At 40.9% G+C, this 25,968-nt stretch overlaps 1 protein-coding gene across 7 annotated transcripts in view; it reads left to right on the plus strand.

The window, feature by feature from the left end:
- Nucleotides 1-25,968, plus strand: part of LOC121330865 (trinucleotide repeat-containing gene 18 protein-like) — a 64,320-nt gene extending 38,352 nt beyond the window's left edge. For 3 of the 7 annotated variants that reach the window (XM_041277743.1, XM_041277748.1, XM_041277747.1), the window contains exons 15-30: nt 105-273; nt 1,419-1,797; nt 2,106-2,396; nt 6,785-7,003; nt 7,662-8,068; nt 8,684-8,833; nt 9,720-9,864; nt 10,572-10,689; nt 14,721-14,796; nt 15,158-15,266; nt 15,752-15,868; nt 16,236-16,394; nt 16,561-17,801; nt 18,083-18,319; nt 18,880-18,954; nt 21,362-25,968. In XM_041277743.1, coding sequence (XP_041133677.1) covers nt 105-273; nt 1,419-1,797; nt 2,106-2,396; nt 6,785-7,003; nt 7,662-8,068; nt 8,684-8,833; nt 9,720-9,864; nt 10,572-10,689; nt 14,721-14,796; nt 15,158-15,266; nt 15,752-15,868; nt 16,236-16,394; nt 16,561-17,801; nt 18,083-18,319; nt 18,880-18,954; nt 21,362-21,568 — 4,099 coding nt within the window. In that variant the 3' untranslated portion in view covers nt 21,569-25,968. The remainder of the gene's footprint in view (nt 1-104; nt 274-1,418; nt 1,798-2,105; nt 2,397-6,784; nt 7,004-7,661; nt 8,069-8,683; nt 8,834-9,719; nt 9,865-10,571; nt 10,690-14,720; nt 14,797-15,157; nt 15,267-15,751; nt 15,869-16,235; nt 16,395-16,560; nt 17,802-18,082; nt 18,320-18,879; nt 18,955-21,361) is intronic. The other 4 variants (XM_041277744.1, XM_041277746.1, XM_041277749.1 and 1 more) reach the window with 4 other exon arrangements.

Genomic DNA, 25,968 nt, shown 5'->3' on the forward strand with positions numbered 1-25,968 from the left:
ACTGGGTGCAGGGCTGTTATGCTAATCCAGCAGGATGTTTCATGTTCTAAACACTGAAGTAAAGTTTGACCTTCACCTAATGGAAAGTTCTCACTGCTCCTCAGGCTTGGCAAGTCCTTCCTGCTGTCCGAGGACACGGAGATGGGCGAGGGACTGCGGAAGAGATTCCGAGGTCTGAGCGCCGAGGATGATGATGAGATGGATGGTGTGAGTGCGAAAGTGAAAAGGAAAACCAAGAGCTGGGATGACGCTTCCTCCAGCTTCTCTCAAGAGGTCGGTGGCTTGAAATAAACATTCTTTGTTCAGGGATTTAATATGTACAAGCCTGACTTCTCAACTTTGCTGGGATTAATATGTGTGTTTGTTTTTCATACAATCCAAGGCTATTTGTGACTTTCCATATAAGACTAAACTGCAAAAAAAAGCAAAAGGTGAAGCCAAATTTAACCAAGTGGTACAGTTTACTCTTCCATATAAAGCTTAAAAAAATTGCATTTTATTTTGAGACATTTGCTGTGTTTCTTCTTTACGCTCAGAAATCAGTGTTATTTTATCCAATAATAACAGCTGCCGCTTGTGAGTGATGGGCTATCCTTTCATGGTCCAGGATCTCACCTCCTCTATCTGGCTGTAATTCCAACAGCAAAAGAAGAAATGCTTTCTGTGTAGACCCGGCTGTGTGTTTGCACGGCCTTTAACTTGTCTGTGTTTTAAACCTCTCCCTTATTGATTCATTTCCTTTTGGAAATCCCCTGCTCCTTGTTCTGTGTACTCAGTAAGGGGATGGGGAGGGGTGATGTGTCTATTGCTTATACCAGATCCATTTTTTCCTTATTATATTATATCTTATATAGTATATATAATATATTATCAATATTATATATATATATATATATATATATATATATATATATATATATATATATATATATATTTTATATATTATATATATATATATATATAATTTTATAAACAAAACAAATGTCTTTTATATATTGTTTTTTCCCTATGCTGGGGTGGCAGCTGTTCACACTGTAGGCTGCGTGCAATTCTCTTATGGTTTTGATACAGTCATGCCTACTGTAAGACCACATTCTGCACTGGTGTTTTTGTAATCCTTGCAAACAATACCATTTAATTTAGTCTGTTATCCGTACATAACCTGCTGACACTTGGTTTCTGCTATGCCACTTTTACACAGCTTTTACATGTGCCAGCACTTCACAAGACATGCTTGTTTGTGTGAATTAAGAATGATCATTTTCTTAGTTTGGAATTTAGAAATGTTGTTACATTGCATTTCTTGCTTTGCATATTGTGCCAAGTTGTCATGTTTTTTTGTCCAATATTTATTTATTTATTTTTTGAGTTCAGAAGAAATGGAGACTAAACAATTACTTCCCTTCCTTCCCGAATAGATGCATACAAAGAGTAAGAAAAAGGAGGAGGAGAGTGAGCAGGAGCAGTTGGCAACCAAACTGGACAAGACTCTGTCTCTGACCAAACTCGGTCAGCTCGGCAAGTCTCATTTTAAGTTTGCAGACGGCTCAGTAGGGAAGTCGAGTAGCAGTTTTGGGAGCTACAGTAAACGCTTTGGGTCCCACGGGATGGAGTTCCTGGCAAAGGAAGGGAAGAAAAACCTCTCGCAAAGCCTCAGCATCTCGCAGAAATCCTCCAAAGAAGGTAAAAACAAAATGGCTGCCAAAACAAAGAAGATGGAGTTTGGGATGAAGGTTAAAGGTCACCTGAAAGCTTCTCCCTCCCCTGCAAGGTCAGAAGTCAGCAGTTACTCATACAGTAAGTGTTTTTGTTTATTAAGCATACTGTATGACTTGTATTGGGCATTTATAGTTTTCAAACAGAATGCTCAAATTTTGAAAAGTTCCCATTGAAAAGTTAGTTATGAACTGTCATATGTTCCTTTTGATCACATTTTTTTGTTCTGCGATCACATAAATGTATGAAAAATAAACAAAGCCGCACATGTTGTCCTCCCAACAAGGTTCTTTTGTTATCAGGTTGGTACCAAGGCTGTCTATAAGTACACTGTGTTGTGTGATGTATTGTGAAGCTTAACATACTGACGACACCCTGCTTTACAACAGATACAGACACAGAGGAGGGAGATGAATCGGTAAAGCACGGCTGGCCATCCCATTCTGCGTTACGTAAATCTGGATTGAGGGGGCAACCCTCCCGCCTGCACGGCTCGGCCTCCACGAAGAGCAGACAGCCGCCCAAGAGGGGCCTGTCCACGTCCTCCTCGTCTTCAGCAGGGACTCTGAAATCAAAACAGATGGCAAGCAAGAAGAGACACAAGCACTTTGCTTTACTGCTGCAAGAGGCCGAGGCCCGGTCGTCCTTCAGTGACTCTTCGGAGGACTCATTCGACCAAGGTTACTAGAGCAAAACCTCAATATGTACAGAAAAATAGTAAAGATGGTGTCCTCTCCTCTCCTCTCACCTTAGAAAAAAAGTGGTGGCGGCATTGATGGTAACTGAAACAGCCATCTTTGATATTGGCAGCGTAGCTGTTCTTTCTGCTTGTCATTTATTGTGAATAATATTGGCTCTTTTTTTTAGAGCCCCTTTTTTCTTTTCTTGTTTTTTTCCGTTTTGAGTCGTTTTATTTTAATTTTTTGTTGTTTTTGCTTGGCCTCGAGAGGCGTATGTGGAATTGTAAATCAGAAAAATGTTGTGTGTGCGTGTGTGAAGAGCTTGTTGTTTTATACTGCAATTTGGTACCAAGCTTTATTAAACATGTTGTTTTCATTTTTAACTAAAACAGTGTGCTTTGTCTCTCTTGCTGTGTCTCCTGTTAGGTGACAGGTCGCTTCACTTCATTCCCAAATTCAGTTTACCACTCTGTTATTCAAATATCCCTTTATCTGAAAAAAAAAATTATATATATATATATATATATATATATATATATATATATATATATTATATATATATATATATATATATATATATATATATATATATATATATATATATATTGAAGCCACCAGTAATATCTTGTTAACATCTGAAAAACGTGGCTGCTGTTTTGGTTATCGTAAACAAACATATACATTTTTATGTTCAGAAAATTACGAAACTGGCTTTTGACATTGATATTGGAAATTATGATGGTTTAAAAAAATTTAATGTCAATCTTTTGAGCACCAGTGGCAGTAAAGTAAACACAGGGTACATTTCAGTGTCACAGAGTGTAACATGATGATCCTTGCATCGCTTTGTACAGACTAATACATTTTACCTAACCTCTTTTACTAAGTAAATCCACATTAATAATATCTATCTGCATGAGAGAAAGAAACACACAATGTAGCTTAGACACACACTGAAATACAAAGCAATGCACATTGAGCAACTACACCTGTGTATTTCTAATTATTCTGCAGCATGGCTCTTGTTAGGTCAGCCGTTCTATAAACGAGATCACTGGATAACAATTAGTAAGCAAGACTGAGGTCAGGGGCAAGAGAATATTACAGAGGCTGCAGAGAACTCCACAGTTTTTTTGCACCTGGAAACTGGTTGTTTATGCACTGGGTCAGCATGTTTAGAAAGTACAGATGGGGGTTTGAAATGTTATGAGTAGTACATCTTTCTGGAAAAGAACAGTAAACAATCAAACACCTCCTTTTATTTATTTATTTATTTATTTCTCGTACGTACTGCTTCATTTTGGTTACCTTGAAGGGATATTTGGACAATAGGGTTTCTAATTGCTTGCCCTGTTTACTAAACCATGAATAACCTAGCATTTCTAGATTTGATCGCTTTCTCCTTGCAGCTGCTTGGCCACCCTTCACCTCTGCCCCCCTTCTCCTACCCATGATGCTTTTCAATGTCTGTATCGCTCTTTGCATTTGCTCATCCCGCGGCAAAAAAAGAAGCAATGCGATTGGCTGGGAGTAGGGCAGACTTTTCATGTCTTCAGACCCATTGTTCTGTAGGTAGGAAGATCACCCTTTCTTGATGTGACTTTTTGAATATTAACCATGATATACTAATTTATTTTTCATATTTTCATAGTAGGGAAAAATTTCGCCTTTTTTTAATTGCCTGATTTTAACCTTGCCTAAATTGTGTCAGAGAGCCATGGTTATTTCTTTTGAATCTTAAGATTTTGTAAAGGTAGATTTGCAGTACAAAACAAACATGCGGAATACTGGCCTGTGTGTTTGCCCTTTTTTTAAAACAATTTATTTATATGAGTTATGTTCTCCACACACTGGTCGCGATGCAATTTGTCTGGATAATTAAAATCGACTTTATATAAAAAAAATATATTAACACACGTTATTAATACTCGGCAAAACAGCCAGCACTATTGTGCGTCTGCATGAGACCAAATTAGTTAAAATGTATTCAAATTAGGTTTGGGTTTTTCAAACTAATATTACAAATAATAACTGTGGGTTATGGGTTAATTATGATTATATATATTATACCCACGCACCAGTATATTTGAGTTTTTACAGGCGCACACGGACTCTCCTCTTTGTATCATCAGCTGGGGGGAAAAAAACACTTTTTTTATTGTTAGTCCTGTTAATTAAAAATATATACATAATAGCTTTTCAGAAGGCTTTCCGTAAAGGTAAACAAATCACCCTTGAAATCAACTCCCAGATGTTCTCCCTCACTGCCGTGTCTTTATAATTGTTATGTATTTATTTTGTTAAACATTATTTTACTGAAGCCTTCAAGGCATGCAAGGGAAGCTGTTTCTCATTGGTCGGTTCCCCAGGTGACGCGCGACAAAATCGTAAACTTGGACGCGAATCGTAATTTTTTGCAGCGCTTCTGTCGCTTCAGTGTCGCCCGTCGCATCTCAGGCAGTGTGAACATCTTGTATCAATTATTATTTTTTTTATTATTATTTGTTGTGGTGCGGTTGTCATACGACACATTCGCTTGTCGCATTGCGTCTGCTGTGTGGAGACCTTTATGGTACAATCAAGTCTATAGTAACAAATCATATTCAATCTAAAAAGAAAAAAATGGGAAGCTGATTTAAACTTATGCCAGAATTTAATGAAGGGCCACAAAGTTAGAAAAAGGGGACTGTGATATGGAGAATTCAGGAGGCTTTAATTAAATTTAGGTTTAATTAAATTAGAAAGGAAGGTCTTTTTTTAATACATTGCAGTGTGTTCTCATGCCTAAGCTTGAGTAAGAGAGGCAACAGAGACAGTAGGCATATAGAAAGAAGCATCTTTCTAGTTGAGTTGTCATCATTTCATTCTGTCTGGCACTCTGCTGTCCTAATAAAGGCCAAGTAGGTCAACGGGCCATCCAAGATGCCAAGAAAAATACACCCAAGGAGTTGCACAGTTACTTCAGCAGGCTTTCATTTCGGGGGTAATGCTGCACTGAATGATTTTACTATGCACGGTTTTCTTATTAGGAATACAGCACCTAAGGGATGCTCCTGACTTTCAAAAACAAGCTTGAGATTGTCCGAAAAAAGAAATAACCATAGCTAAAGTGACCAGTTAGCGAAATCTATGTTTACTTTAGCAACGATATTGAGGAGACCGAACACGACCCAAAGTTGTTGAAAGTCTGCCTGCACACAGCCTGCTTTGAGTGCTGTTGGCTTGCTTGTGCTTCCTGAAGCATTGATTTTTATTTTTTTTTTTTTTTTTTTAATTTTTGTTATGCTGGTTGCTTTGTTTGAAATGCTTTGCGGTCAAAATGTTTGCAGTAAAGATAACTTAACATCTGCTTAAAAAAAACAAAAAAACAACCCCCCCCCCCCCCCCCCCCCCCCCCCCCCCCCCCCCCCCCCATGCATTAACCTGTAATGCTTTCAGTCTAAAGAGTCAGCAGATAGGTCATGGGCTGCTGTCACGTCAGTAGTTTGTATAGAATGTTTCTGTCTTTGTCTCTTAGTGTTTTTGTCTGCTTATGAAAGTCGGTGTATGGTATTCTGAGCTGGCGCTAATTTCTGTCTTCAGAAGTTGGCTATCCCTTTTCCCTTTTCTCTAACAGGCACTGCTTAGTCTTAATTTCTTTTATTTGTATTTCTGTATGCTGCGATTTATTTTTATTTGCCCATCCTGCTGTTTGGCACAAGTGCCAGCCATAGTTTATTACCTTGTCACATGCCCTTCACTTTGACAGATGCTAAACAGCAAACCAAATAAAGAACCGTCTTAATTCGGTTTTCATCCAGTATTGGCAGCATGCCAGGACCAATATACAGTGTCAAGCTGTTCTATTAGTTTTTAGCAAGGATACTCCTATAAAAACACTGGAACGCTTCTTCAGTTCCACATTACTGTGACCAGATAAGAAACAAGTTGAGGTATGTAGTCAGTTAGTAATCTTAAAATGGCCTTAGTGGTTTTGTTGGAAAGTGCATGTGTGTAATTATTGTAGGTGACACTCTCAGTTCTGCATGACTGTTTGTACTTGCATGTTTGTTTTTTTTTCCTAAATATAAATAAAAAAAAAAAAAACATGCAAATAGTGTTGAATTTAATCTAAATCACGTCAGAGTAAAATGACACATCGTCCATTTTTAAAACGTAACTTCGCATTTGACATGGCAACTAATAGTGTTACAAAAAAAAAACACAATGCCTACGGACTTATCCTTCTATAGTCAGGCAGCATGTATCGCTTACATTACATGTACAAATGGCATTGTTATAAAGTGAATTTGACTTTTTAAAAAGGCTTGTCTCATTTTGCTGCAGAGCTTGTGTAGAAGCTGCGAAAGCCCCAGAAATGAACTAAGCTCTCTCTCGTTGCTTGGCAGATTATACCTCAGAGGAGGATGATGATGATGAGGAGGAGTATGATGTGGATGGGAGTGATGGCTTCGGTTCTCCCAGCCTGGATGAGAGCGGGCTGGGGCTGCTGGCCAGGTTTGCTGCCAGCGCCATGCCCAGTCCAATCATCGCTCCTTCACTGTCCGTCGTTCAGTTAGAGGCCAAGCAGAAAGCCAAGAAGAAGGAAGAAAGGCAGAGCCTCATGGGTAGTGATGGTTTCCTAGTTCCTTCCCTCCAAACCAGAAGTGTAGTTTAGTTTCCATTCTAATAAGTTTTCTTAAATTTGAAACATCTCTGAGGGTACAGCAGTATAGAGCATCTCTCACATCTACATTGGAGCCCCCTACCACCGCAATGCTCTCCATTGCTGGACAGAAAGCCCCTATTAAAGGATACAAAACAATGTTTGAATAGAGATGCATGCTGAGTGTTGATGTCATGTAGCAAGGCAGACATCAATGGCATCTGGTTAACCAGCTGGATATATGTGGTATTTTAGGTATATTTTAGGTATATAGGGGTGTAATATATATATATAAAATTTACAGCCAGTTTAGAGTCTTAGAAAGGATTGTGCTTCGAAACTGCTAATCCTATTTGTCATCAGCTAATGAGTGAAACCCAATTCCCATATTAGACAGAGGGGGACTTCCACACTGAGGTTTTAAAGGCTCTCAGGTAAACTACTGTGTGCCTGCCTGTCTCTGTAGCAGCTGCACATTAAAAGAGCAGCAGGCGTCCATTTAGAAATGACTCTCGAGTAATAGAAAGGAGCTCTCGTTAGACGTGGTCTTTCTATGTCACGGATAGAAAAAGAAGTCCCTTTCCAAACCAGTTGAGACGTGTTTCTCTCTTTCTTGCCAGGGACTGAATTTGAATACACAGATTCAGAGAGTGACATCAAGATTAAGAAGAAGACCCCCTCGCTGCTTCACTCCAAGAAGCCTCTGCTGGATTCGGCTGTGCCGTTTGGGATGACTGGGGAGCTGCCCGGCTCCAACAAGCTGAAGTTGGCGGAAAAGAAGCTGAAGAAGGTGAAGTCTCCCCAGGAATTCAGCTTCGAGTTCGGCCAGGAGGTGAGCGACGACGACCACTGGCCACGCCGGAGGAGCGAGCGTATTTTCCTTCACGACGCTACTCTGGCCACACCCCTCTCTCCTTCCAGAACAAGCCCTCCTGCCAGTGCCAAGCCAGCTCGCTCCCCCAAAGCCGTGCCGCAAAGCCCAAAAAAGGAAGCCAGCAGGCCAAAGGAGGAAAAAGACCTTGGCAAGGTATGTTCCTGTTTGCAATTCATTTTCTAGGAGCTTTTGTTCTGCTTGTAGGGGTGGTACACATCAACAACAGCTGGGATGGAAATAGGACTCCCGTTGCACAGCAGTTGGATTAATTCCAGATTTTACGATGAGTTTAATAAGACACAGTGGAGCTTGTTAGCCATATACTGTGGCAAATCAGGCTCGTAGTAAAACCTTGAATGGGTGAAACTGCTTGGTAGTAGGAGTCTTCTTTCCATCCCTGAACAGGACCATAAGTAAACACCCACTTACATATACAGGTACTGCTTGTTGAATTGCAGTTGTCCAGAAGCGCTTTGCACTGCAAATCCAACTGAGCTAGTCCTGGAAAACAAATTGGTTTTGAAAGTATAATGGGCAAGGGTGAACAATTAACCGTCTGAAGAAACTTGTAGATATCCAGTTCCTGATTGGCCCATTTGGCCCTTTTCCAGGATGACTCCACTGCCCCCCCTCACTCCATCTCTGGTGACGGATGTGTGAATAGCCCATTTGATATCAGTTTGGATAGAGGCCCCTCTCTCAACAGATCCAGCCTGTGCAGTGATGCACTGTGTTCTCTCTAGTTGACTAGATTGTTTCTTTTTTTAGAAGAAGAAAGGCAGAGAGACCCCATTGTGTCTGTCACCCCCCCAGCACTCGAGCACCTCCAACGAGGGCCGGGTCTGTCTGACCTCCTCCCCCCTCAGCCCCAGCAAGAAGAACAAGGTGAAGGTGAAGACGAGGGAGGTAAAGAAAGAGGTAAATTAGATTAGGGGCTCTGCCCTGTCTTCTGATTGACCACTTTTAGATTAATGCAGTGCCAGGGAAAAAAAGGACTATTGTTTTTTGTTTTTATTTATTAAGAGCTATCTCACTATTCAAAGTACACCCAAAGGGAGTTGGACAAGGTTTTGTTTCCTTCTGCAAATCTGTTAATGCTAATTTTACATTCTCTAACCATGCTTGGCTCCATACGGTTCTTGAGGAAGGCTTCACACCCAACTCTTCATATACTGACAGCAGCTTGCTTGCTTGCTGGCTTGAGCCGAGGGAACACGGAGCCACTTTGTGGCTTGGAACTTGATTTCGGGAGACGAGGTTTCAGGCCACTGCATGGCACTCCAGGGGAGACTAGGGGTTTGGTACAGCGAAGTTGACTCAAACTAGATCTCCTGGAACCAGGTTTCAAGCCACTGCTCCTGAAAAAGTGGCTTTGTGTTGCCTTGGCTTTTAGCTACACACCTTATTCCTAAAAGAAAATCAAATATCCGCTACTAGTTGTGGAAAAGGGTCAGATTTGTGATCCATATTTGAATGCATTTTCTATTCTTAAATTAATTGGTGGTGGAGCACTCTTTTGTGTTGGCCAATAAAAGGAACTGGAATTCAAGGTAATTTGGGCAAAATTATGTTGAAAGTGAATGAGAGCTAGGTAGGTAGTTCTTGACGACCCTGAGCTTGAACTCATTTTGAAGTTTGGTTGACTCTATCATAAAACCACCACGCAGTTTGGCACAGTTACCTTTTGCTCAAGAAGGGGCCTGAGACTAACCAGTAGGAGTTGTTTGCTCAGTTCCGTAGCATTGGCACCTCTGTGTATTCCGGGGCTTCGTTAGGCAGAAGGATTGAGAGGTGCGTTTCCCAGCAGGCGCGAGGGAAGGGCGGTGCAGTCAGCAAGCTGATGGAGAGCATGGCCGCTGACGAGGATTTCGAGCCCAATCAGGACAGCAGCTTCTCTGAAGATGAGAACGTCTCGCTGAGTGCGCTAATTGACAGGCCCAACACGCCCGGTGAGTCCTGTTTGCTTACCGCTGACTGCCTCCTCAAATGAAAACAATCCGTTATTATCATTCATATATTTATATATATATTTGTGTGTGTTTTGTAATGTGCCTAAATCCATGCATTCATTAATTACCACTGAGGAGAGGTATTGAATAACAATGGAGACTCGATTTTATCTTATCATGCAGCATTTTCAGAATAAGACTGAGCAATTGTGGCTAAAATCAAAAATGTAACTACTACTGAGTGGCAGATGAATGTAGAGTGTGGGTGCAAGAAAACCTTGTCCTTGGAAAGAAAGCGATCCATTTTATAACTGTTTTATTTTGATGCTTAACAAACAATGTATAACATATGCAATGTGTTTTTTTTTCTTCTACAGTCTCAATAAGGTCTGTTTTGTAAGTTTATAATAGGTCTAGGACTTTGCTATTAAGCTGTCTGCTTGACTTAAGGTATTTCTTCTGATTTTGTTATTGAGTGTTTTAAAGGAATGGGTGATGTATCGCATGAACAGAGCAGCAATGAACTGGTCTGCCTATGGGCTGGCTATCCTGTTGTAAGAATCTGCGATGGTCTGTTCTGTTAGCGTCAGTGCAGTCTGGGGCTGCAGAATAAAATGCCTGTTTGTACATTCAGACAATTGGCAAGATGCTTTTCTACTGCTTTGACTTGCTGACTTTCTTTTCCCTCTCTCTCCTCCTCCTTCCAGGCCCCCGTAACTGTGTTATCGACAAAGACGAGCTGAAGGATGGGCTCCGGGTCCTCATTCCTATGGATGATAAGCTGCTCTACGCCGGCCACGTCCAGACTGTTCACTCTCCAGACATGTGAGGGAAAAACCTACCTCTGTGCCCCCATGTCAAACCTTGTCTGTCTTATGGACTTAACTACCCCTCGAACTGCAAACCCAGCCATTTCCCACAGAGAGAGGCTTTAGAATGCCTGTAGCTGCAGACAGACTTTGGCTTAATTCTCTGCAGATCAGACTGCAAAGGCTGGGAGTTTATTAACAGCAGGGAAATCTGCTGAGAATTATTATAAAGCAAATCTAGTTACTACAAGCCTGAATTCAGCACACACAAAAAAAACTTCTAAGGGGTTTTAAATCTGCTAAAATGTTAAGAAACTTATAAACACAAATCCTTAGGGGATTTTCATTATTAGCTAGCTCTTTTTTTTTTTTTTTTTTTTTTTGCATGTGTGGTCCCATTACATTTTTTTAAGATCACACGATGTGTGTGTAAAGGCAGCGTCAATGTGGAGCAGAAAGGGGGTCTCCAGAAAATCTGAATATCATGATTGCAAATCCTGCCCACTTTTAATGTATTTTGTTTTGATCTAATGGTATGGCATTAAGAGAATTATTTTTCTTTTAAAGTATGATTTGAATTTTCTGCAAACCCTTTTTTTTCCCGCCTCATAAACCGTGGAGCAATTTACCTGGTCCCTCTTAATGAAGAAACCCCAGCTGGCTTCACACCTGGACATACAGACTTTCATAGCTGTTGTTCAGTACCGTGTATGATAAAGAGAAGGATTAGAGAAGGTATATTTATTTCATTTGAAGGTTGTTTCCTAAAAAGCCTTTTTTAATTCCAGTTTTAGTTGAAGAGATTGTTTATTGCTGCAAGTTAAAGCAAATAAGTCTAAGATTGTGAGGCACTTCAGTATTAAGTCAGCAGGAGGCGCTGCAAGCAGGGGAGATCACGTAGCTTGGGGAATCCTGCAGTTGGTAAATGAAGGCTAAAAACTGGCTGATATTGTGCTCTATCCAAAGATTGATTTTTTTTTTTTGCCTTGCTTATTAGTTGAATCCATTAGCACCCTGCCTTAGGGAGGGAATCAATAAATCTGCAAGCAAGGAGAAAGAAGATATCTGAAAACCTGTTGGTACCCTGTTTTTGGAGTCTTTAATGAGCCAGTATTAAAGAGATCAATACAGAATCAAAACTCCCATACAGCAAAACCATTCCCTTACCTAGCTTGGTCCTTTTTTTTTTTAACTTTTTATAACATTTGTATTTAAGGTTCATAAAGAAGTCCTTGGCAGGCACACTGAACAGCTAGTCCTGTACACATTCATGTTAATAACCACTTTTTCATTTAGTCTATATATATTTATATAACTTCCTGCTTAAAGTGTGAATCTTCTACAAATGTAACTAAGACAGAGGCAGGGTGCAAACCAGTGACCTTGCATGTGGGAAGCGAGCATCTTAACTACAATGCAAAAGAGCTGAGCATATAGCCTCATTACATCTAACTGCCTCAGTAGTTCTGCATCTTACAGAACTAAAAATATTAATGAGTTGAGATGTTCACTATCAGAATGTCAAGCTTTGGACTAGGTCTTCCATCCAGCTCACTTTGGTAATCCACTTTATAAAGAGTTGTGTCTCTCTTTTGTCCACACGTATGACTATATTCATTTTAAAAAGGTGCCGGTAACGATTGAAGTGAAGTGCTGGCATTTCTGAGTGGTTTCCAGTTTACATTAAGTGCAGAGACAGCACGAATCCCCAGCCGTTTGGATACCAGGATCCATTGTTTATTTTTCTTTTTCTTGCCCATCGTCTCAGTTGCTGCAGGAGCACTTACTTTGAAACTCTGACCTTTTTTGATGAGTCGGAGCCTCTCGGGGCTGCTGCTTACCTCTTCTGTTTGCCTGGAACCGCATTTAACTTTTTGCTTCAATAAACTGTGTGGCCACCATCTAAAAGCAGGCTCCCTCAAAGCTGCCAGACCCTGCTCCTGGGAGACGCTGGCATATTCCGAAACCCCTTTCGGAATCCAAGGGAAAGTTTATTAGTTTTGTGTTGGACACAGACAGATAGATAAGGATTTAGTGTGACTGATCACCCAGGACAGTCCTTGCCCATGCTATCGAGATCATCCTGTGACATGTATTATAAATGTGTTATTTTTAAAGTAACAGGCTCCAATAGAGGGGCGTGTAGTTTTTAGTTTAATGTACATGCACCAAGAGTTCTTCTGGAGGAAAAAGATTCTTTTTTTTTTCCCCCTGCAACTGAACCTATTGAAATCCTTCAAGGTTAATGGTTGGTTGGGGAGGGGATTGTGACTTTTCGGCACAATTGTGCAAAAACCAAGCGCCGTGGCCTATTGAAGATTGTTAAGAACTGCACATTTTAGAAAACATCAGTACTGCTTTGTAGTTGCAGAGGATTTCAATGCATTTCAAATGAAAGTTCGGCAGACATTCCACCTCTCTGTTTTCAAGTAGGGACATTTCTTTTGGAGAGTCCTGAACAGTACACAGACGAGACTGATTGCGACACTGAAAGTGCTATTGATCTTGTCTCCTTATCCTCAAACATGAGAACTGAAATGTAACCAGCTCATGCAGGGATGAAGAATGGCATTAGCACTTGACAAATGTAATCCCTACTGCAACACCCAGCCCCTTGGAACATAATCGAAACTTGAGCATCGGCACTGGAAGCCAGGAGGCCCACTGTAGCGAGCCTTGTGACTTGTGGTTATGTGAAGGGAAAGTTGCGGTACTGTGGCTTTGAGTGGTGCTGTCAGTGCTGAGACCAGAATCAAAGTCATGGGGCTGCCATTCAACTGCAGTGGTCTTTACAGCCCGGGTCTAGAGATTACATAATTACAAGTTCCTGAGAAGCCAAACCGGCCTTTGTTTTCATGGTCTATCCCACCCTTGCAACAGTTAAGAAACCAGCCAAAATAAAAAAACACTTGTCAGTGTTTTTTGCTCTCTGCAAACAGCGTCCTTCAGTCCCCCTTAATCAAGAACAGGCAGGCTTGTCAAGTAGGAACCCCCAGCATCACCACAGGCCCTGTGCAGCCTCTTGGAGCCCGGCTTGGTGCTCCATACCAAATCCTGCCAATGCAATCCAGCAGATCGAACGATACTGCAGTCCAGATATTTCAATTCTAACCATACACCACATTCAAAATAAATAATTGAATTGAACATCCTTCCAGGTGTTAGGCAAAATTGATTACAGTGTTTGGAGACAAATGGGTTTTGCAACACCACCTCCCGTATTGGAGGTTATATGTATTTGTGTCTAAACCCTTAAATCTTGAAATGACCAAGAATTGTTTGGAAACACAAAATCTAGACATGCAGCAACTGGCTGCATATTTTAGGGAAATAAAAGGTCTCCGAATTGACTATACAGTAAATGCAGTTTTTTGGAAGTGATTCTACAGGGAAGCGAGGTAATTCATTGGTAAGGTTCCTACTTCCACAATCCCATAAGAAAACACCAGAGATCACAGATCTGAGGGTTTTTAGTTTTTTTTTAGTTTATTTATTTATTTATTTATTTTAACCTTTGGGGGTTTTTGACAGCACCTACATATTTACAAGCTCATGCCAGTCATGGCGTTTCTTCTTAAAGCCGCGGAGGGTTTCACATCTTCCCTCTCATCTCTTCAGTCACAGCACTGGTTTCTGAGAAAAGACAACAAAGGAACAAGCATTGATCGCAAGAATAAACTAATCAGACAACTTGGCATTTCCATAAACCTCAAAGAATCCCCTCTAATACCCAAGTAAGACCAGGCACCCAGAGGGGCACGAATAATCCAGAGAGTTAAGATGTTCACTTACAAACCTGAGTCTATAACCTTTCAGCCTTCCTTGCAAATTGAAATACCTAGAAGTCCACCAACTGCAATCATAATAACAATCTTGCAGGTTGGTTGGTTTATTTGTTTCTGCAGTATTAAAAATAGGGCCTGATTCTTTTCATTTGACCATTTCCCTAAAGAGGGGGGGTGAAGGCCTTGCTTTGGCAGAGCCCTGTTCTCTGCAGTCCTGTGGTGTGCTGAGAGATCACACCTGCATTGTTTTTGTTTTTTTCAGATACCGAGTTGTTGTGGAAGGAGAGAGAGGGAACCGGCCTCACATCTATTCCCTGGAGCAGCTCCTACAGGAGGCAGTGTGTACACAGTGCGGAATAGAAAGCACACTATATGCCAAGGAACTTCAATGAAAGATGCAATATAAATCACCCCCCCCAAACTCCCAATTTCTCCATTAATAGCCTTCTCTATTAATCAGTTACTATACAGTGATTTCCAACCTATTTAGAAGAATTTGCACGTTGATGTATGTTGGTCCTACCCCGTTGTTATAAATGTAATACATACCCTCTGGATTCTGTTTAAAATTTTTGTGGACTTCATGAAATTCCTAGTTCATTTATGCATGAGTTACTATAGCCCATTTAATCCACAAATGAACTGTGCATGGGAACCTTGGGTAATTTAAAAACCATATATCCCAACTGCCCTCCACAGATCATTGATGTGAAGCCCCCCTCTGTGCAATACCTCCCCGAGGGAACGAGAATCGCTGCATACTGGAGTCAGCAGTACCGCTGCCTGTATCCTGGAACCGTGGTCAGAGGTAATATACAACAGTGTCCTGTTGTATCTTGTATTTTCATCCATGCTTTTCCTACCACAGCTGCTGCTGTATTTCAAATCCAAGTTCTCTTAAAGTTTTGTGGTTTTGGGAAACGGGGCCTAGAACTGTGGCTTAAAGACAATCCATTTATCTTGGTCAGCCTTGGCTTGGAATACAGTACCTCTAGTGAGGTTTTGGTTGGACGTGTGCCGCATGTGATAAGGGGGAGTAAGAAGGCAAAAACAACTTTTGAAACCCCCACCCCCCACCCCACCCCCCTCTGCTTCCTGAGGGATTTCTTAGAGACATATATGAGCTGTGTTTGCAGAATACCAGATTTTTTTATTTTATTTATTTTGTATTTCCTGTGTGTTACCTGAGGCTACAGCGCCAGCTATGAATCCCGATTCTTCCACACAATTCCAGATGTGTTCTCCAGGCCCAGGCAAGCCCTTAAACCTTGTCCTTTGCTGCATGTCGTGTAGGGAGCCCTGATGTAGATGAGGACGACGATTTGATAACCGTGGAGTTTGACGACGGTGACACAGGGAGAATTCCTCTGTCCCTCATCCGACTGCTGCCTCCTGATTATAAGATACAGTGTAAGTATTACATAACAACTGGAAACATGCTTTATTGTTTTTAGGTTCAGCTTGGTATTGTTTAACCTCAGAAAAATACTCCAGTTAAAATGAAATGGTTTTAGTATCTTGTACACAAATATGTCATACCCAAGACAAGGTCTGGTTAACCTTATAGAATGGAGTTATGTTTCCTAGACCTCTTTAGAAGTCAGTAATGGTGAAAAAGTACTCTAAACCTCTGTACATTTGTGTGCCCTATATATGTGTGCAGCTTAAGTGTGTGGCACTGTTTTGGCAGCCAGTTTATTCGCTCAGAAATCCAGAATTTTCACTTTCCCACTGTGCAAGGTGGTTCCCAGGTTTAGGTCAGGCTTGATGTTTACAGGTGCAGAGCCTTCTCCTGCCTTACTGGTGCCCAGCATAATGAGACGCAGCAGGAAGTCCAGCAAGGATGCCGGGGAAGTCAAGGAGGCAAGCGTCCAACTATTGGAGGAGCCAGTTCCAAAGAGCCGAGGGCGCGGCAGGAGGCCCAAACCTAAACCTGGTACAGTGACCTGCTAACTCCTCTGCAACCAAATAAATACAAGACCATGTACTGTGTGAAAATAATACAAACAGTGTTAATCCGTTAAACATTTTTAAAAGTAGAGGCTGATTCTTCTAGACATATTATGTATTCAAACCCTGATGTGTTTTTCTAACTTGCAAAGGGCCTGAAGTTGTTCCTGAGGATCGTGAACAAGGAGAAGTGTCTGCTTCCACAGACACCCAGGAGAGATCAGCGGCCCAGGGGAAAACAGGCTCCAGGCCAGCTAGAAATTGCCAGCAAAGCCCAAACGCTGGCTCTTCTGTGGCGATGCCTACTGAGAAACTGAAGAAAATCACAAAGGGGAAGATTCCTGCCAAAGGAAACGCTCAGCAACAGGCATCCTACACACGACCAGTTTTTGGCAACGTCCTTTCAGATTCCTACAGTGGTGTCTTGGGTTCATTCATACCCAGTGACAACAGCCAGGGGAAAGCGAAATCCAAGAAAGGGAGGAAAGGTGATGAAGCCCGAAGAAAGCAGCCAGAGTCTGAGCTCATGATCAAGCTGGATCACGAAGGAGTGACGTCTCCAAAGACCAAGAAGACCAAAGCCCTGATGATGATGGAAGACCAGAGCTTCTCGGGCAAGAGGAACAACAAGACCATGATGGCTTATCCCATGGTCATGGGAGGGGAGGTCAAACAGAAAGCAGCCAAGACCAAAGCAGAGGAAAAGGAAAAGCCAAAGGCTAGTGCCGTCGCCACGTATAGCGTAGGGAAGCTGGGGAGAAGCGTGGATGGCTTGGTTAAGGTAAAGGACCCGGAAACAAACGAGGAAGAGGAGGAACTGGATGACGACAGCAGCAGCAGCAGCAGCAGCAGTGGCAGTAGCAGTAGCAATTCTGAGTCAGATGGGGAGGAAGAAAAGCAAAACCAGGGTGTAGGAGCCCAAGAAGACAGTAGCTCAGCCAGCTCCAGGACTTCCAGCTCCATCTCATCCACCAACTCCTCAACGTCCTCCTCCAGCAGCAGCTCCTCCTCCTCCTCCTCCTCCTCCTCCTCCTCCTCCTCATCTTCCAGCTCCAGCTCTTCTTCATCAACCACTGATGAAGACTCCTGCAGTTCCGATGAGGAGACCCCAAGCTCCCCACACTCCACTTCACCCACCCAGCAGGCTCCTCCCCAAGTCGAGGAGAAGCTATCAGGACAGCTCCAGACCTCCTCTTCCTCCTCCCCATCCCAGGCCAGGAGTCAGAAACAGCTGCAAAGCAAGAATAGACCGAAGAAACGGGAAGGAATCCATCTGCCCACAACCAAGGAGCTGGCCAAGCGTCAGAGACTTCCTTCAGTGGAAAACAGACCCAAAATCGCCGCCTTTCTGCCTGCCCGGCAGCTCTGGAAGTGGTTTGGCAAACCAACCCAGGTGAGCTTTATTCTGTAATTGTTGGCATTTGCAGTTATGTGGTTTTTTTGTTTCAAATCCTTTTGGTTTGACTCCCTTTTAACTTAATCCAGATCATTTATGTCTGACGCCAGAAACATATACTTGATAACTACAAGTTTATTATAATCAGCTGCTGCTGTGCCCTGAATGAAAAACACCTGGTGTGTGTGTGTGTGTGTGTGGTTTTTTTTTTTTTTTTTTTTAATTACTGTTGCCCAGTGCTACAAGCTTAAATGCATTTTTATCTTTTTATTTTCTAGAGGCGAGGAATGAAAGGTAAAGCCAAGAAGCTGTTCTATAAGGCGATTGTGCGAGGGAAGGAGATTATTCGCATCGGAGACAGTGCGGTTTTCCTGTCTGCTGGCCGGCCCAACCTGCCCTACATTGGGCGCATCCAGAGTATGTGGGAGTCCTGGGGAAACAACATGGTGGTCAGAGTCAAGTGGTTCTACCACCCAGAGGAGACTAACCCTGGGAGGAAATTACATGATAGAAAGGTGAGATTAGGGAAAACAAAAAATACTGTGATTTAAATAGTAACGCTTATAGTGCTTTTAATAAGTACTAACTAACTAGGAATCTGATTTTAAATATGATTGTATTATGTCATGCTAAAACCTCTAATATCTCAAAAAACATAAATGATCAGAATTTTGATTGATTTGGTTCTACTTTATAGCTGCTATAAGGATAGTGGCACCATAGTTACCATCTCTGCCATTCTGTGCTTATAAGAATATTCTACCATGTTTATTCTCCAATGGATGTATGCATGGTGCCGATAGAATAAAGCCAGACTCATCCATAGTATGCCATATCATCTGAAGCCCTGTTTGATAATTAATGCATGCAAACCTGCTGGAAAGTGTTTCTGGTGGGGCTCATTTTGACATACAGTATGAAGTTTAAAAACATGTGCTCCTCTGATGGCTTAAAATAAAAAATAGCTTTTAGTCTGATCTGTTTAGAGACCACCTTTCTTGTAGTCTAGATTTTAAGTGCTCTCTGAAATAGCTGTATTATGTTCCAACTCCTCGTCTCCCTCTCTCGTTGACAGCAGTGGGATCAGAAGTCTGGGCGAGGACTACCAGCTGCTCTCCAGGCCTCCAACCAGAGAAAGGACTTCATGGAAGTGAGTTCGAGCCCTGACTATTCTTTATGCTCGTGTGGGGGTTCTACAGATAATGGGAAAGCAAATCAAGTCTTTGTTTTTAGGTTTTAAGTTTCTAACAACATAAAGCGGTTGCAAAAAAACTGGATTCATTTTCCGTGAGAAATGCCTGAGCTAACCTAGGAGCGCTGGTGGCCGCCCAGATTCCCTGCAGCTGTGAAACCAGGCGTTCGTGAGGCATGTATTTGACAGAATTTTGCTTCTAGACTGAACTCTGGACAGCTGGGCAAAAAAAAAAGACTGGACTGTACAGGATTCACTTATTAACTACCGTTACAGGTTACTGGGAAAGCACAGGGCATATAGCAAGTAACGTTAGATTATGTGCCGTCTTTTGGGCTTTTAGGGCTGATAGTCATGTGTTTGTCTCTAATGCTGGTCTTCATGTTACAATGAAAATCTGAATATGTGTGTTCCCCTTATGTGCTTAAATGCTAACAAACCCAGTATAATAAATGCCAGACTGTTTGTTTTTGTTGCCAAGTTTAAAATAATAAACCGGTTCTTACAAACTTTAGCACCTAGAAGCACCTGTCAAAATAAACTTATTTATTTATAATAATAATAAAAGAAACATATACTTTTGGATCACTTAGTGTGACCTTTTGCAAGCTGGTTGGGATAAGATGTTGCTGAAATGTTTACAGTCGCTGCAGACCAGTGCTGCTTGCAGCACAACCTAAAGAAAACCTTTTGAAAAGAAATACTGCGGCAGCAAAATCTGAATTGGTCAAAAACGTGTTTATTTTTATTTTTCAGCATAACATAGTCCAACGTTGTTTTAAGATGACTGTGAACAAGGCAGTAATCAATCAAGTAACAGTATGTTCAAACATTTTAATAAATCAGTCTGATAACAAGATTAATCAATTTGATTCATAACTGGATTTAGTTAATATTGAGACATATTAATAGCTTCAAATTAGTCACCAAACGCATTAATCGTGGGCATCAATTAGATTTTTAAATTAATGTTATCAAGTACAAAAGTGAGTATGAAAGCGTTTCTATAAAAAATAAAAATAATATCAAAACCTAGCCCACAGCACAAATGCATTCCAGACAACTCCTCATTCTATGAACACACTTAACAAATGAATATCTCAAAAAGCATCCTTTTTTTTATTTTTGAATCCTGAATTTGACTACCCATTAAGGCGGAATTTTGTGAGGCAGACAGACTCCGACACATTCAGCTTGTTCAATGTGGAACAGGAACAGGTTTTAGCCTTTTCGCAAAATCAAAATTCATTTCTGTTCTAGCGTCATGGCTGACAGTGATTGAGGGATGCCGTTTCGGCATTGTGGTGATTTCTTTTAGACACAAAGTTTTATGCAGTTGTTACAGCCTATGTAATAAACTGTAACATAATATAATGGGTCAAATATCTAAACCCATCTTGCTATACAGTGCAGACCATCGTAAATCAAGACTGTTTGTTGTATTTTTCCATGTATATCATTAGAGTACAGTGAATTAGCAGTACAGCTATGGTTAAACATTTTGTATAGGCCTAATTGAACAGCTTTGCTTCACAGTCCAATGAAGCCCGTGGAATAATGCTACGTTAACATTTTGAATTGCATACCGCTTTGTAGTTTTCTATACTTAATGAAAAACTGACAACAATTAAAAAATGTGACATTTCAAAATCCAACACGCTTTAAATACTACTGTGGCTTCCGGTAGATTTCTGCTATATTGCTCTGTAGTTTCTTTGATGTTAAATAAAACCTCTAAATTATGTTTTTATTAATTTTTTGTTGAGCCTCAATCCACAAATGATGTAAAACGTTTGGCTATAGCTGCACCTGCGGTGCTCCTCCTTGTTCTGCCAATATTACCATGCTGTGTTTGTTTTTCTAATCCCAGTGGCATAGACAGTACCTATATATACTGTATATTTGGACTTGGGGCTGAGCCCGGGTTCAGTTCCGTCGACACCAGCCCTGCTGCAGACGTTCTCTCGGTTGCTTACAGTTCCAGACGATCACAGCATTATGGATGATGTCATTTTTCTGTTGAATTTCAAATGGGAAGCAACGCCGCTGTAAATATCGTGTGGTAGACTAAATACAAAAAAAATACAACAACGAGCCCAGCATTTTCCATTTGATACCAGAAAGCATAGCAGTGCTGTAGTTGGTGGAATTTATTTATTTTATAAACCCTGCAACATTTGTAGTTCTGGTATGCATGTAATGTATGTATGTGAATTTTAATGACATTAGCAAGTCCATATCAGTAGTATGACAGTTCTAACAGCGTACAGTATATAATAACTGTATGACTGAGCTAATGCTATATGTGTGCGTGTGTGTGTTTAACAGTGAATAAATCCCTCCCTATGTTCTTTCACCCATGCAGCGTGCCCTGTACCAGTCCTCTCACATCGATGAAAACGATGTGCAGACCGTCTCTCACAAGTGTCTGGTGGTCAGTCTGGAGCAGTACGAGCAGATGATTAAAACCAAGAAATATCAGGACAGCGAGGATCTGTACTACCTGGCTGGGACCTACGACCCCACCACAGGGATGATCTTCAACACTGACGGAGTGCCCATCATATGCTGAAGCTCAGTGCCGTTTCCATAATGCATAAAGAGGGACCAGAGCCTTGAATGCTGTGTTTACCAGAAAAATTAAAACAAGGCTGCCTTCAAGAGCAATGCGAGTCACCCCTTGGATAATGTATTGCAAAAAGAGAAAAATAATAATTGTGGAGGAAAGGTAGCAGTTATCTGTTCAAGGACGCTCATGACCACCTTGGGTTTACTGATTCTGTGAATTACGTAGAAAGAAAGGTGGTGGCAGATGATAAAAGCATTATCAAAGTGCTATAGAAGCACATCTTTAGGTTCTTATGGGGAAATGGTTAGCTGCCTGAAGAAATGTTTGCCCTCGGTACAAAATAACTATCAGCTCGGGACCTGCAATTTATTTGACTTGGAATAAAAATCAGCTGCATAGCGGCTTGAAGCAGATCTGTATTGAAATTTGTACCCTTGGAGGCGAGATGACATTATCAGTCTGAGGCCGCCTTCTGGAAAGCTGGTCACCTGACTTTTAAAGGTGTAATTACATTATACAAAATAACCTTTCAATGCATTCTCAGAGCTGCAAATCTGGCCTGCCGGGCAGAAAGACTTTTTGCGCATAATATTGGTACGTTTGTGAAAAAAAGAAGGAAAAAAGAAAGCTGGGGAAATTGGGACTGAGCGGAGGTGATCACCATCTGCCGAGTGCTAATTGTGGTCTCGTGGAAATGAGGATGGTGCAAACATGGAGAAAGGGTTGAAGATGTCTAAAGGCAAACTGCATTTTGTTTTAAAAGAATACGTCAGCAGCAGCCGCAGATGTTTCAACCAGGAAAGCTTCAATTAAAGATGACACGGTTCATAAGGGACTTGGTGGATCTCTGAGGCCAGAAGGGTTAATCCTCAGGCAATCTGCAAGCCCGTTACTATCCCACTCTAAAGCAATTAATTAAAGATGACAGTGAGTGTGTTAGCCGAGAAAACAAACCTTCGAGGGAAGATAACATCATCGTCATCATCATCCTACAGCTTTCTGGAGAGCCTATTGTAGTGAGTTATGCACCCAGGGTTTCTAAGTGAAGTTGACAGATTTGGCCCTGTCCAGTCCGCCACATTGCTGTCCCTCAGCAGTGCCTATCAAGACGTTTATTTCGGGACTGAGGAAAAGAACGACTCGCTATGAGCACTTAGGAAGACGATAGACATTTCCCATGGTTGATCCAGACAATCTGCTGTAGGAAAAAATGATTTTTATTTGTATTTGTTGCTTCAAAATAAAGGAGGCTTTGACCAACATAGCGATGAAATCGGAAAGAAAAAAAAAATAAAGCTTTATAAAAATGTGTAAAAAAAAAAAAAATCTAAATAAATCTAAATAAAGGAAACCTAAGGTTAGTGTCGACGTATTTATATAATCATGCTTCTGGAACTAAACCCAGCAACAGGTCATTTTCATAAGTAATTGTATTAAAAAGAAAAGAGAATATGTATTCTGAAATCCTAACAGTATTTTTGGCTTGTGGCTACTGTGAGAGAAGAGACATTGGAATGTTAGCTGAGAGCACTTATTCAATACCGACTGCTTTGTGTAGAAAAGGAGTATTAAGACAATCGAAGGAAGAAGAGAACCAGATGTGCGACTTGTTCCATTGTGTTTGTTTTGTTGACGCAGGTCTCCTCTGTGCGATGTAATTAAAGAGGTGACTGCTGTTCCACCCGTTTGGATTCATTGTGCCGTGTATGGTTGCTTCCACAGCAGTGTGATCGTTGGCCTTTTAATGAACCCAAGTAGCTGGCAGTTACCCTCTTGCGTTAGCTGGAAAGGTACGATTCCTTTTCTTAAAAACAATCATTTACATTATTCTTCCTTTAAAAACCCTTCAAGTTACGACCTGAAGAATAACGAAACTCTCTGCTAGAAGTGTTTGTAATACCTCATATATAAACTAAAATATTTCCTTCCAGTGTTGTAATGAAGAGGTCAAATTGTGCGAAACGGAGGGGCCCTATTTGCAAAGATTTAATTGCATTCTCAAGGTTCGAAGTACAGTTCATGAGTATCCATGTAACTGAGCCCCTTATTCATAACACTTATGCCTTGTGTTTTGACCAAGCTAGTAGACTTCTTTCTTTTAATAGGGTGCCAAACTGGACCTGTGCATTTCATTGATAGTCAAACAAAAAAGGCCTTTGGATTAACTGTCGAGTTAATAAGGCCAGTGCCTGTGGTCATGCCGGTACTCTTCAGAAAAGCCTCACCGTATCACACTGCTTTGGGAACCAGTTGGTTATTTTATGTGTGCTGTATTACCAAGACCAACCAAACCTAGCGGACAGTCTTTTGTTCGTCTTCATGCTGTGCTCAAGGTACAAAAATATGTCCGTCACCCCCCCAAAGTGTAGATTATAATGCCATATGTGTGCCTAACCTGACCTAATGTTGGGTGAACGTGATCTGTTACATTGCACAAGGCTGAGAAGTCTTTGTTTAATTTGTCAATCTTTGTAAAAGGACCGGGAGTAGTCCCTGAGCTGTTTTTCATTGCAGGATTAAAAAGTGCGGTTGATTAGAAAAGGGCAAAAAGATTTATCAAAATGATAGCATCAGAAAGAGATACACAGACTAAAAACATGAATCAGTAATTCCAAGCGGTGATCTGTAAAGCTGGGTGCGTGCTGTGATTAAAGTGACAAGGGAAATTAAAGCATGCTTGCCCTTTTTCAGCATCAGTGAAATTAATTTGCGTCAAGTGAACTCAATCACAAAACCACATTTTTTCAAAGAACATTTCAAATTCCATATGTGCTTATCAGCTATATACACCATGACAGTTTTTGAACACAGTTCTGATTGACCATTCCCCGTCTGCTAAATGCAAACTGCCGCTTTGCCTTGCTGTTTAAATGTCAATATTATCTCGAGGACTGGTAAATTAGATGAATGTAGCGTTCATTCCCAAAGATGTTTACTTTGATTTTTTGAGAAGTTGTCAGAGTTGTGAATCACTCTCTTAACGTTGATGACATGTTTACAGTAAACGAATGCAGATTGTTATCTAGTCACTGAAACGATTTCTACTTCCGTTATCGGAAACAGGAATTGTTTTCTGTCTGGGTTTAAACTGAAGGAATTGCGTTTTTGACATGGATTTGCATTTTCATACAATGACGTCTAAAAAAACCAAACTGTTTGAATGTTGTAAACCCCAAACTACAGTGTGTCCCTTTTCAACAGAGGACTGAACAAGTAGAGCAGCACCATGGTGCTGTGCATTCTCCTGTATAACGGCTTTGAGAAAATTGAGGAAAGCTGCCAAATGATTCAGCTGTCTTGAAACAGTGGTAACAGTAAATTGTTTATCAAACGCTTCTGTACCAACTCTGACCCACTTGTGGAGAAGTGAAAGCCGTGAAGCTACAGGGCACAGGTCTGACTTTGTTTATCTTTCCTTCTCTCGATGCAACAGTAGTCTTTATGTTCCTTTTCGCCGTGAAGACACATTTCATGTTTACGTGTTAAAGTTCAGTCACGGGAGTGGTAAAGCGAGCACTTGACAGTTCTTAAACTGCCTTGGCTTCCCCTTGGCTCAGTCTGCAGTTTGGGCAGTACTGTAGCAAATCAGGCTACTGCTGCTAAAGCCTATCCACTTCCCCCTGAATACTGTTAGTCACAAAGTCACGTCCCGTGACTTGGAAGGGCAGACAGTGGAAGTACATTGTAATAAAGATATACAACTTTAGCAAGGTGGGGGGAGTAGTTACCACCTTTTGGTAAAGATGACCTGAAATATGTAATATATTGTAAAGCACGAAATTTGTATTTTTATGTATGTGTATGTTAGTTATGTCCATTGTATTAAGTGATTAGGGCTTTTTGTACCCTCAATATTTTAACCAGTATGTATGTTCCTCTCCCCCTTACCCCACTGTATAATTTTCCTATATAACTCATGTGCAATACTGCTGATTAGATACTCTGAGGTAGCTGCTAGTGGAGAAATAAGATTTGTAATAAAAAAAAATTTTAAAAAGTTAGAAGCAGACCAGAGGCAGGTCCTTCGTTGGTCTTCGTTGTTTCAGTCCCTTTAAGTGTCAGTAAGGTCCTGGTGAGAAAAAAAAAAATACTAAACAATTTAAAAGGAAAAAAAAAAAAAAAGGTCAAGATTTTGTAATGAATCTATGAGTTTATTTGAGGAGGGCACCTGCTATGATTTCACTTTGTATAAACATTTAATCATGTGTACAAAAAAAAAAAAAACTAATAACCACAAAAAAAGAGAAAGAAAAGAGTCGGAAATGTGGATTGTGTTAAAAACAAAACAAAAGCAGCTCACATGGAACTTTTTTTTATTTTTATTGAAACAAGTGTTCCTTTAAAGCATTTTAGTAACTCAGATTTTATAGTTTATTCCTCAATAAACTGAGATGAAAATGAAA

The sequence above is a fragment of the Polyodon spathula genome, chromosome 18, assembly GCF_017654505.1.
Source record: "Polyodon spathula isolate WHYD16114869_AA chromosome 18, ASM1765450v1, whole genome shotgun sequence".
NCBI lineage: Eukaryota > Metazoa > Chordata > Actinopteri > Acipenseriformes > Polyodontidae > Polyodon > Polyodon spathula.